At 39.2% G+C, this 11,297-nt stretch overlaps 1 protein-coding gene across 2 annotated transcripts in view; it reads right to left on the bottom strand.

Annotated features, from left to right (window-relative positions):
- Positions 1-5,515: 5,515 nt before the first annotated feature.
- Positions 5,516-11,297, bottom strand: part of LOC113532640 (G patch domain-containing protein 8) — a 105,535-nt gene continuing 99,753 nt past the window's right edge. Inside the window, exons 3-4 of one of the 2 annotated variants that reach the window (XM_026924098.3) lie at positions 10,277-10,407; positions 5,516-9,786 (exon numbers count right to left, since the gene is read on the bottom strand). In XM_026924098.3, coding sequence (XP_026779899.3) covers positions 6,396-9,786; positions 10,277-10,407 — 3,522 coding nt within the window. In that variant the 3' untranslated portion in view covers positions 5,516-6,395. The remainder of the gene's footprint in view (positions 9,787-10,276; positions 10,408-11,297) is intronic. The other variant, XM_026924097.3, reaches the window with a different exon arrangement.

Genomic DNA, 11,297 nt, shown 5'->3' with positions numbered 1-11,297 from the left:
AAAAAGAGTCAAGAAAAAGAGGATTGGTGTCTAATAGCATTTCCCTCTATTCTCTCCACAGAAAAGTGTTAGAGTGTGCACCGTTTTGTTTGTCACATTGAAATTTAAATTGTATAAAAAATATTTCTGATGCAACAAATGGATCTGAACCAAATGGCTGCTGGAAAAATCTGATTTGACAAATGAGGTGAATTAGGAAGTATGTGTGTGTGTTCATGTGAGAGACATACTGAGTTAACTGAGCAGTATGAGGATTGAAATGTGTGATCATCAGAAAAAAAATTGGCTGGCAAGAAAGCTATTTAGTGATGTTAAAGGAAAACTCCACTGTGAAACACTTTAAATATGTGTATATTGAAATATTTGTGAGGTGTTTTGTGAATCTGGTGCTAATTTATTGATTGGAGTATCATTAATTTCCCTGGGAAGTTAGTGCTTGTGTGTCACTTTGATATCACTGTGGGACATTACTAGCACAGTTACAATGTCGTTTAACAGGATAAAACATTTCAAACATAAGGGATAACAGTCAGATTTCATTATGTGCTCTTAAAAACAAAACAGCAAGAGATTCCTTTCCCACTCACTATTTTCCAGCTACGTTCCAACGTAGAAGTAGTGTAGACAACAAAGAGACTCAGCTTGGCTAGTTAGCAATCTATGATATGACAAGTACAATGGTGCTACAATTTTGGCAGGAAATATGAATCTTTGGAACCTGATCTGTTTAAGCAGAGTGTACAGATGAGAAGGTGAGAGAGTTGGATAGTCTGATGTACCAAAGCACTGCTGCATCACTCTCTTTAGGCAGAGATGAATTCCCACTGGAGCCACTATCAGCATGTAGTCAACCATGGGGACTAACTCACTATTAGTCTTTCCCACTCACTAATTAAACTTTTCCTTTAATTTCTAATTTACTTCTGTCACGTTCAGAAACTGAATAAACACCTAAGAAACCATAGCAGTATTTTCATAGCAAAGTAGTAGCTCTTAGTCACGGTCCTGTGAGACCCTCCACTACATCTTTTAATTGCTAATATGCCATGTTCACTAAATTAATGGCCTGTTAATTAGGTATGCTTGAGGACAGAAACCAGTAAAATGTGCAATGTAGAACAGGCAAAACCACTCTTCTAGAAAAATGTTTGCACACAGCACTTCAACAATGTTTCTCATGATATGTTAGTCCTGTAATACCATGAATCTCAGAAAATGTAGACTGAAGAAACTTCTTTTCACAATAAATACTGCAGATTACTGTCTTGTTTTGAATTTATACTTGTTCAAGGAAAGACGCATCAACAAAGCATCTTAGAAGAAATATTAGGCAAGAGATACTACTAGCATTAAAGAAGAAAAGAGCTTAAATCAAGTGAAATTTAATAGACAAGCACTGCAGATAGATGTCCATCATGCCCTGGGTTAAGGATCACAGCATTGGTTGAGAAGCAGGAGACTTCAATGAAATTCTCCATTTTTTTTCCACATCAGTGATATCTATGAGAAACTATAAAGATGTCAAGGAGATCTTTTTCCTATGGTATTTTCCTACAGGAGTGCAATCAAGTGTGGAGAACATTTTGTTCAAAAGCTTTGTGTAATTTCAGGTAACTCTCATGACATTGACAGCATTGCTTCCTCCATGTCAATACACCATTTGGACAATACTGTGAAAAAGTCTTGAGTACTATAATTTAAAATCTTAGATGTTCATGCATGCTGCATTAGTGTCAATAATGTCACGTCAATGCCGGAACCAGCATTACACTACATCCAACACCCAACACCCACAAACTCTGTCACATTCACAGTTACCATCATACTGATCACCTACACCTGTACACAATCACAGCCACAGTATTTAAGGACTTCCTCACTACCATGTGACTGTGAAGTATACGGTCTGTGTCTGTTACCAGTAGGTACCAAGCCTTTGTATTTTGTTATTCTGATGTTCTGGTTTTGATCCTGTTTCTGGTTTTCCTATTTTTTGGTCTCCTGCCTTGCCTAGTTTATGCTGTTTGCCAATCACCTGGCCTCTGCCGGTTTCCTGCTCCTAATCTTACTCTATGATTGGATTTATTGCAAGCTTTTCAAATAAAGCCTTTGTGTACCTGCACTTGTGTCTGTCCCTGCTGCCTGACAAGTAGACAAATAAGCAAATGAATATTATACTTTTTTATTATTGTTAAAAAAAAAGAAAATAGAAAAAAAGGTAAAAGAAAATATTAAAGAAAAGTTTAGCAAAATGTAATATAGCAATATAAGATAAGTAATATACCTCATTTTAGATTAAAGCATAATCTATGATGTCTGGGATCTGCACAATTAAGTGAACTAGACAAATCTGCGAAAGAACCAGTGCAAGTTTTCCAACATACTTTGTCCAGTTACAAAACCTCATGACAATATACCTAAGAAAATGTACTTTAATGCACTTTTGTTGATATTTAAAAACTTTTTATTACATAAATTCTTTACAGTATTACAAAGCAGCAGGAAAAAAAGCAGCTCAAGCCCCCCCACTTAGCCAGAAAGCTCAGCACTAAAGAGGCTGTTGCTATTTTGAACAAGCTGCCACTCAACCTGTCATGCAGTATAACCTTAGGACTGAAGAGTAAAGAAAAACTGGAAATCACAACATTTGGCTGGGACTGAACTGAGTGAACTGCACAACATGCTGAGCTGAACTGAACAGCATATATTCAGCAAAAGCACAAGCCTGACTGATGCGTATATCTCTGTTAAACAAAAGGGTGATGCTGTCATGGAATTAGATGCATGAACTGAATAAATAAGTATCGCAAAACTAAAAATATGATTACCGAACGTATCAGTTAATTAGTAAGCTAATATGACCCTATTAGTGTATAGTAAATGTGTGTTGTTGACCTCTACATATAGGCTGGAGGGAGCAAGAGGAGAGATTTGCTCTTTAATCCTCACACAGATGCAGAAGACATGAAGATCTAGACCAAATGCAAGATGTGCCTCTCCTCTTTAAAATGCATTTGAGGGAAATTCACACAAAAAAGTATGGGTTTTATGTGTGATTTTGTCCACTTCACATCCATCAATTTCTTCTAAAATAAAAAGAAATTCAATTTACTAAATACAATAAAAGAGAAAAAGAATACAGTTTAATTGCACACTTTTAATATGACAAGTGCATGGCAATCTGAGAATCCCCGTCATATACTACATAACCAAAAGTATGGACACCTGACCAATCACACCCTTATGTGCTTGTTGAACATACCTTTCCAGATTTAATCCTCCTTTGCTGTTATAATAATCTTCACTCTTCTGGGGAGGTTTTCCACTAGATTTTGAAACATGGCTGTGGGGATTTGTGTCCATCCAGTCACAAGAGTATTACTGAAATCAGGCACTGATGACGGATGAGAAGGCATGGGTTGCAGTTGGCATTCCAAGTGTTCAGTGGGGTTGAGGTCAGGGTTCTGTGCAGGCCACTCAAGTTGGACCTCAGCATTTTTTATGCACAGGGGCATTGCCATGCTGGACCAGGTTTGGGGCCCTTAGTACAAGTGAAAGGAAATCTTAATGCTACAGCATACAAAGACAATGTAGATGATTCTATTCTTCCAACTTGGTGGCACCTGTTTGGGGAAGGCCCACATAAGGGTGTGATAGTCTGGTGTCCACATACTTTTGGCCATATGGTGTATATACTGTAACTGTAGCAGTAATTCTATAAAACCAAAACTTCAATATTATACTTTGGCATCTGTATCATATTCAATTACTTCCCCACTGATGTTAGAATGAACAGAGATCAGTGGAGTGAAGAGACTATGGGGAGGCTCGTGTTTAAGTAAATTTTAATTAAATAAATTATAGTATAATAATATAAGTTTAACATATTTATTTAATTATTAATTAATTAAATGTGTTATGGATGATATAAATAATCTATGTGCTAGGTCATTGTATTCATTGTATACATAATTCTTTAAAATGTGTTAATAAAAATGTTGTTTTTTTCCATAAGTAAATTAGATTGTATATGTAGAGGTGGGTGGGGTGTCTTTCAGTGATATTAGAGGGAAATCTTTAAATCTGATTTTCTCCCTTTTCACATTTGGGGGGAAAAACCTTTAGTTTTCAGAACTATATATGATTTGACATATAAAATGTCAAAATTTGACTATATGAATGGTTTTTCCAGACCACCAAACATTAATCTATACTTTGTTTTCCCATTAGGGTAAAACCAATTGTGAATCTGGTTGTATGTCAGACATAGGAATGCACCTGATGTTGTTTAGTTGTTCTGACTAAACAACAATATCTGAGACTATATTTAATAAAACTTCATTTATTAACATATATATATATATGGTAGTTACTCAATTCATATTTCCTCTTCAGCTTTCTGATAGCTCTATTGTTGGCCATTTCTATCACTTCACACTTCACTTCTTACTATGTAGTCTCAGGCACAGTTTGAGTGATGAGCTTCATTCTTAGTAAATTGAATATTAATTTCAGACACTGAACACATTTTGCACCGCACCTTCTCTCGAACATAGACGTGGCTTAGTGTTGAATACTTTTTCAGCAATGGAATAGATTTTCATTTGCTAAAATGTGTGACTATTATTTAGATTATAGATTTGCTAAGAAGTACTGTCAAAAAGCTCTAAAGCATAGCAACCTGAGTGCCTGCTCTAAGGAGACGAAGAGGACAAAGAGCTGTGTGACTCTTATTTAGATTTGTGAAAGAAATACTGGCAAAAAAGCAAGTGCCTTAGGGAAATTGCAGGCCCAGTAACTGTTCAACTGGAATTCTGTGTGACTAGATTATGGATTTACTAAAAGAGTGCTGACAAAATTCTCTAATGCGGTGCCACCTGGTGACATCTACAAATGGCTGAGTGAGGGGAAAATGGTTAATGTTGATGCCTCACAGCTCACTGGTCTCTGGTTCAGTCCTGAGCTGGCCTTACTGTCTGTGTGGAGTTTTACATGTTCTCCCCATTTCTGTATGGGTTTCCTCTCACCTTTCCAAATCATGCCAGTAGGTCGATTGGCTACTGTAAGACTACTCTAATGCCCCTAGGTGTGAAAGAGTGTATGCTTGGTGCCCTGTGATGGACTGGTGTGCTTCCAGATTCATCAGGACCTTGACCAGGATAAAGTGGTTACTGGAGATAGATGGATGTATTCACTGACTGTGGAGGAGGACACCTTAGCATCTCTCAGTTTGTTGTAATTTAAGAAACTAACCTTGAAAACCCCATTTATTGCTGATATCTGATTAATATGATAAGTTTGTACATAAATTGCCCATGGCTACACCCAACCAGTAAATAAATTTATTTCATGCCTGTAGCATTTGGCCAAATGACATGTTGGACCATCATAACAAACATTTGATTAAACTATTTTTTTATTAAGGTATATACTGGAAATCATATGATACAGTAATTCTGTCTTATTTTTGATCAAACAGCAGCAATGACAAGATACACAGTTTTCTTTAAATTACATTTAAATTTATTATTATGACATTATCTTACAGGTCACAAAATGTTTGGTTCTAACAAAATAAGAGTAAATACAAAGTCTCTGGAACATACATAATTCAGACAAGTGCAGGTTGTACACACCTTATGTTGTTAAAATGTATTTTTAAATGTATTTTCCATTAGAAAGTACAGTACATAAATACTATTGAAGGCTTTAGACCTTTGAATAGATTGAAAACTGTATTATTGCATTATTACAACTCTGTATTATAGTCTATTAAGTCAGTCTTTCACCTCACTTAACTGTACTGAAAGATAGAATATGCTTTAGTCTCAGGACACAACAAATCACTTGCAGCTTACACTTCAATATACTGTATATCCCTCCTTTTCATTCTCATACATGCCCAAATCTATACATTTGTTTTGGCACTCTGACATCTCCTCTGGTGCTCAGATATAGATAAAAATAACCCCTCAATCCTGCTTTATGACATGCAGATAATGTTTGCAATCCACTATTCAAAAGGGACTTGAGTCAAATTGCTATTTAACCAAAAGTTACATTTCAAGTTACATTTTTAAGCCAGGTAAACCATTTTCCCATCAGTTGAACTTAAGGAATTTACAGTTATGGAGGATAACCTTTTTGAGGAAGGCCAGTGCTTGACTGCACTACCATTTACACAAATAGCAGACAGACATTCAAACAATTATAGTACAAAATAAATGATAAGACAAGCAAGACACTAAAACCTTTGGCCAAGTCAAAAACAAACATCAAAAAGTGCTAGACCATAGTCCAATATCACTTATGAGTACCAAGGATAGACCCCTTACTTTCTCTATTTTGTCACATTTCTTCTTTCCCATTCAGACTTGTTGTTTTCTTCACCAAACCTAGCTAGCAATACCAGGGTGGTGCTGAAGATCCTGTTGAGGGAACAGAGGCTGTGGTGTAGGGTGGATTTGCAGACTCCTGCCAGCTACCATGGCTGCTGGGGTAAGCACAGAGGGGAGCAACGAGGCATGTGGTGGGGGGTGAAGCGTTAGGCCAGCAATGTGAGAATGAGGATGTGCACGGTGGAGGGGTGCTGCTGAAATAAGGTGGAGAGGGTGTGTTGCCAGCATTACTGCAGGGGAAGCTTGATAGAACACAGTAGGAAATGGAAGAGGGGTGAAGTGGGGCTGTGAGAGACTGGGACGGAGAGGAGGGTGGGCAGATGGGGAACTGTGGGATGCCAAGCAGGCCGAAGGACAGGAGATGAAGGAAGAGAAAGCTGAAAGTGCCCCATGCTGATGTATTGTGTATGAGAGACAGGGAGCTGGGACAGTCTGATTTGAAGGCTCAGGACCAGGAATAGGTAGTTGGTTCATTTGAGGAACAAATGAACTTCTTGGCATGTCATGTTGCTCTTGGAGATGTTTCTGCTGCATATGCTGCTGGGCCTGAAGTTGAAGAATTCTGTACTTGTCCATCTCTTCCTCCGTGAATGTTATAGGTTTCTCTGTTAAGGGAGGGATCAAGCAACTCTGCGGTGGATTATTTGGGGTTTTGTCTGATGTCTTCCCCAGAACTCTGATGAAGTTTTCATGAGACATGGACTTATCTTTCTGTGTTTCTTTGCTTACACAAGGTTCTGCAGTTCTCTGATCAGTTAAAGGTGGACAAGCTTGGGATGAGGAATTTTGCGTGGCTATATGTGCAGTTTCAAATAATGCTTGGCATTCAGGTTTTGATTGATCATTTAGAAATGTTTTTGCTTGGTTACCACAACTGCTGCTGCTACCTTTCACTTTGTGCATTCCTGCCTGTCTTATTCCTTTCTTTATCGAGGGGAGTTTGCCAATCAAGGGGAGTGAAAGAGTACATATTCTGCTATTTGCCAATTTTTTATCAGTTGATGTGCTCTGCTTTGTCAAATCACTGGATTTGGAATTTTGTGCAACAGGTTCCAGCTTTCCTCTGAAATCAGAAATAACAGGTTGGGAGTCTGATTGCACTGCCTCTGATCTATCAATACATGTTGATGTTGGTGACGGACTCTTTTCTCTTGGTGTGTGTTCTCTTGAATGAGAATGTTTGGTCCTGGCAGATCTCTCTGCTGGCCATTTGAAGTCACTCTGCCCAGAATAGGATTGCTTAATATAAGAACTGCAGTCGCCACTAATGTCTGAAATGCTGGTGATACTAGAGGAAGCAGGACTATGTCTGAACATTGGACTGGACTGCTCATCCCCCTTCTCGTGATTCACCACTGATCTTAACCAGAACCTGTTTCTTCGTTTATGCCTCCTAAGATCAGGGCTTGGTCTCTTGCACCACCAGTCTTGTTCTGTGTCATGTGGATCATCACCATCCTCATAGACTCTATACAAACAAATTCTTTTTGTGGCAGGGTTACGGTAATCTCTATATCTGTTCTCCCTGAGGTGCCTTTTATGCTTTCTTATACCGTATCTCTGCTTTATAATACAGTGTCTGTCACAAACCCCATAGTAATTCCTCTCCTTGTAGAGTTCTGAGTCTCTGTAATCGCAGTATTCTTCTCTGGGTTCAGTATCTTTGTCTGGGCTGTCTGACATGTGCCTGTAACCATAGCATGGGAAGCTATAACTAGATTTTCTGATATAAGAGCAAGGCTGGCTACATCCTCTCCTCCTGGGATAGAAGGAAGCTGATGCAGAAGAAGTACAATGTCTTTCCCACTGGTATGCAGGCCATTCGCTATCAGACCTCAATTCCGACAAGACGCCCCATGAGCTGGACTTGAGTGGGGTCACATTAGCATCCCGTTTAGATTTACAGAAGTTGCCATACCACTGGTAATTATCCCCACTCCCAACTGGAGATGCATGCAAAAGAGCCTTGTGCTTCGCCACGCCTAGAGCAGAAGGCAACCTCTGACGCTTCCTTCTTCGGTGTTGTGGGGCAGAAAAAGCATTTACAATTATACTTTTCAGGTTTAGTTGTTGTGTTTCATCCTGTGGTCTCTTTCTGTTCCTGAGTTTGTGCCTCTTCTCAGTGCAGTTCTGCTTGATGCGCAGTTTGCTGGCCGGGGTGCTGTTGAATTCAAATTGTCCTTCAGCAGGTGACTGGGAAAAACTGCTGAGTGCACAGGCCACTCGTTGTCTCTTAACAGCATTTACTTTACACATACGAATTCTTCCTCTCCGCCGATGTTTGTGTTTCTTTGGTTTTAAAATGCCTAAGTTAACTTTATTAATATTTGGGGTCTGCTCCTCAGCTCTGTTGGGTTGATCTGAGACATTGCAAACATCTGCCTTCTCTGCCCCTGTGCTTTTCTCTTTGCCTTCTGTGCATTTGAAATTCAAGAAGAGTGGATTGCAGCTGTAGGACACACGGGGTTCATCTGAGGTGTACTGCACAAGCTCACAAGGCCATTTTAGCTTAGTCCCATCTTTTCCAAGGACACTTAAGAAAGTTTTTCTGCTTAGGTCACCCTCAGCTAAACAGTTTTCAGTCATCGAATTATCCTGTTTGCTACTTCTTTGTAAGTCTTGTTTTGAGTACTGTGCATTGAGTTGGCCAGGAGTCATATTGTTATGTCCATCTATGTGAGCAGTAGGGCTCAGGCTGCTTCTCTCCATCAATCCCTCATAGGCCCTTTCTTGTCTGGATTTCTGGCCATTATTAGCTGCCCTATCTTTTGAACTGGCTGGCTGTCTCCTAAATTCTGGACCATGTGTATCAGGACAACTTTGCCTCTGTGGCTCTATGGTGCAGTACATCACTTGCATCTCCAGACTACCTTCCTGATTGGGCTGATCTGTCTGTAGATCCCTCTTTGGGGAAGTGTTCAGTGGCATTGGATCCAGAGGAACATGGTGGTCATCCTGTGTGGGTGAGGGAGATCGGGACAAGAGGGCCTGCAAGGCCAGCTTCTGCTGCTGTCTCTGGACTTCCTGGTGGTCACTAGTTTCATCCAAGCCATCAGTGAACACTGATGCACAGGAGTCCAGCTTCAGGTGAGCCCGTTTGGAGAAACAGAATGAGATCCCTGCCTTAGCATGCCGGTGACCTTTTGGGGTCTGAGCTAGCAGTGAGGAACACTTAACCCGAAGAGAGCACTGATTTGTAAGCACTGGCGCAGATGGAGGGATTTTGGTGGTTGGGGATTTTGGTCCTTCCTTTGGGGAGGGAGTGCTGTGATTCTGATCTTGGTATAGGGTGTTGTTGGATCCTGGTTTGTCACTGCCATTGAGCCTTATTTTCTCTTGCTGCTGGTCTCGGGCTGCAGCTGTTAACTTTGTCTTCTTTTCCTTGTCACTGTCAAAAAAAAGAACATACTAAGCAATTACAGAACCTTATGTATTTGCTTCACAGATATATATATATACCTGTTTCACCTCCTACAGTCTCAGAGGCACTTGCTTGCATGGCTGACGGGGGACTTTTTAATCCTCTATCCTCTTTTGTCCTCTGTGTACTATATTTAATTGTTACTAAATTCATCTCTACTGAAGTACACCTATGTTATTTCCTGGATTCTTCATCAGATATATACAGTTTGTTTTAAAACCAGTAAAGGTGAAGTCACTATTTGTAATATTTATAACAATGTACTGTATATTATTTATAGAAATATGATATAAGGTATTTGTGTTATATTCTAGAGAAATATGTATGGCAATGATGGCTCAGTGGTCAAAGGTAAAAAAGTGGATATCCAATTGAAGTGAACTGAAGTATTGTATTATAAAGCTTTGTTCTTTAAGGGCTTTGAAAACCATACTATATAGCAAACATGGTGTCTCACCCATCCCTTTGCTGCTTGAGCAGGGCAATTTGATGGAGGCGTTTCAGTGCTTTCTCTTGCTTCCTTTCATCCTTCCAGCTCTTAGATGAGACATTGCGTGCAAATTCTCTTTGCTTAAGCTCCTTCAGTCTCTGCCAAGATAGATACAAGAGGGACAAATTACATACAGAGACAGTAAGCAATGTCGGAAAAAGGTAATTCCAAAAAGATCAAAAGAATGTATTGTTTAAAATTTCCTAACAAAATATATAGATGGATGTCTGTCTGGTTATTAATTTCTTCCTCTGGGAAGAAAGGGAAAAATGAATCAAAACAAAATAAACAAGATATCAACAAAGCCTACACCCAATCACAAACCAATAAAAATGTCAGAAGCATCTGGCAGACATGAAGTCAGCACTGGGGAGATGTCAAATGCAGTGACTTTATACAAAGAGGGAAATAAAGAAATTTTACCATTTGATTAGACTCAGGAAATGCAACAAAAGAATAACTAGCACTCTAGCATTCCTTTCTTTTCAGGGCCACTTATTCACTTTTTCTTATCAATTCACATCTCTTTTATTCTTCCTCACAATACATTGCACTTCATACTAATTGTCTTAATTGGCATTTTTCAGTAATGACACCTTCAGGCTTGCTTTTGATGCATACTCACAATCAGGGTACAATAGATACAAAGGAATTTATTCAGAATATATTTAGAAAACATCCTGAAAACTGTACTACATTGTTATCCTTTTTTCCCCATTTTTGTTATTTGCCAAATCTCACCCACTAGCCAGCTCTTTCCTATTTCCTCTTTCCCACATGGCAGGGGAGGGTGAAGGGTAACACAAGCTTCCTCTGAGATATATGAAGCCAGCCACAGCATCTTTCTGGACTGCTGTTCATGCTATATCACAGGGTAGCTGAACACAGTTGGAGGAAAGCACTAACTACCCTCTTCCATATACATGAGCTCATAGACATCCATGATTGGCTAGTTTTGCTGTGATTGACAGAGATAGAGAGAGCATAT

The sequence above is a fragment of the Pangasianodon hypophthalmus genome, chromosome 22, assembly GCF_027358585.1.
Source record: "Pangasianodon hypophthalmus isolate fPanHyp1 chromosome 22, fPanHyp1.pri, whole genome shotgun sequence".
NCBI lineage: Eukaryota > Metazoa > Chordata > Actinopteri > Siluriformes > Pangasiidae > Pangasianodon > Pangasianodon hypophthalmus.
This window is presented reverse-complemented; position numbering and strand designations above follow the sequence as displayed.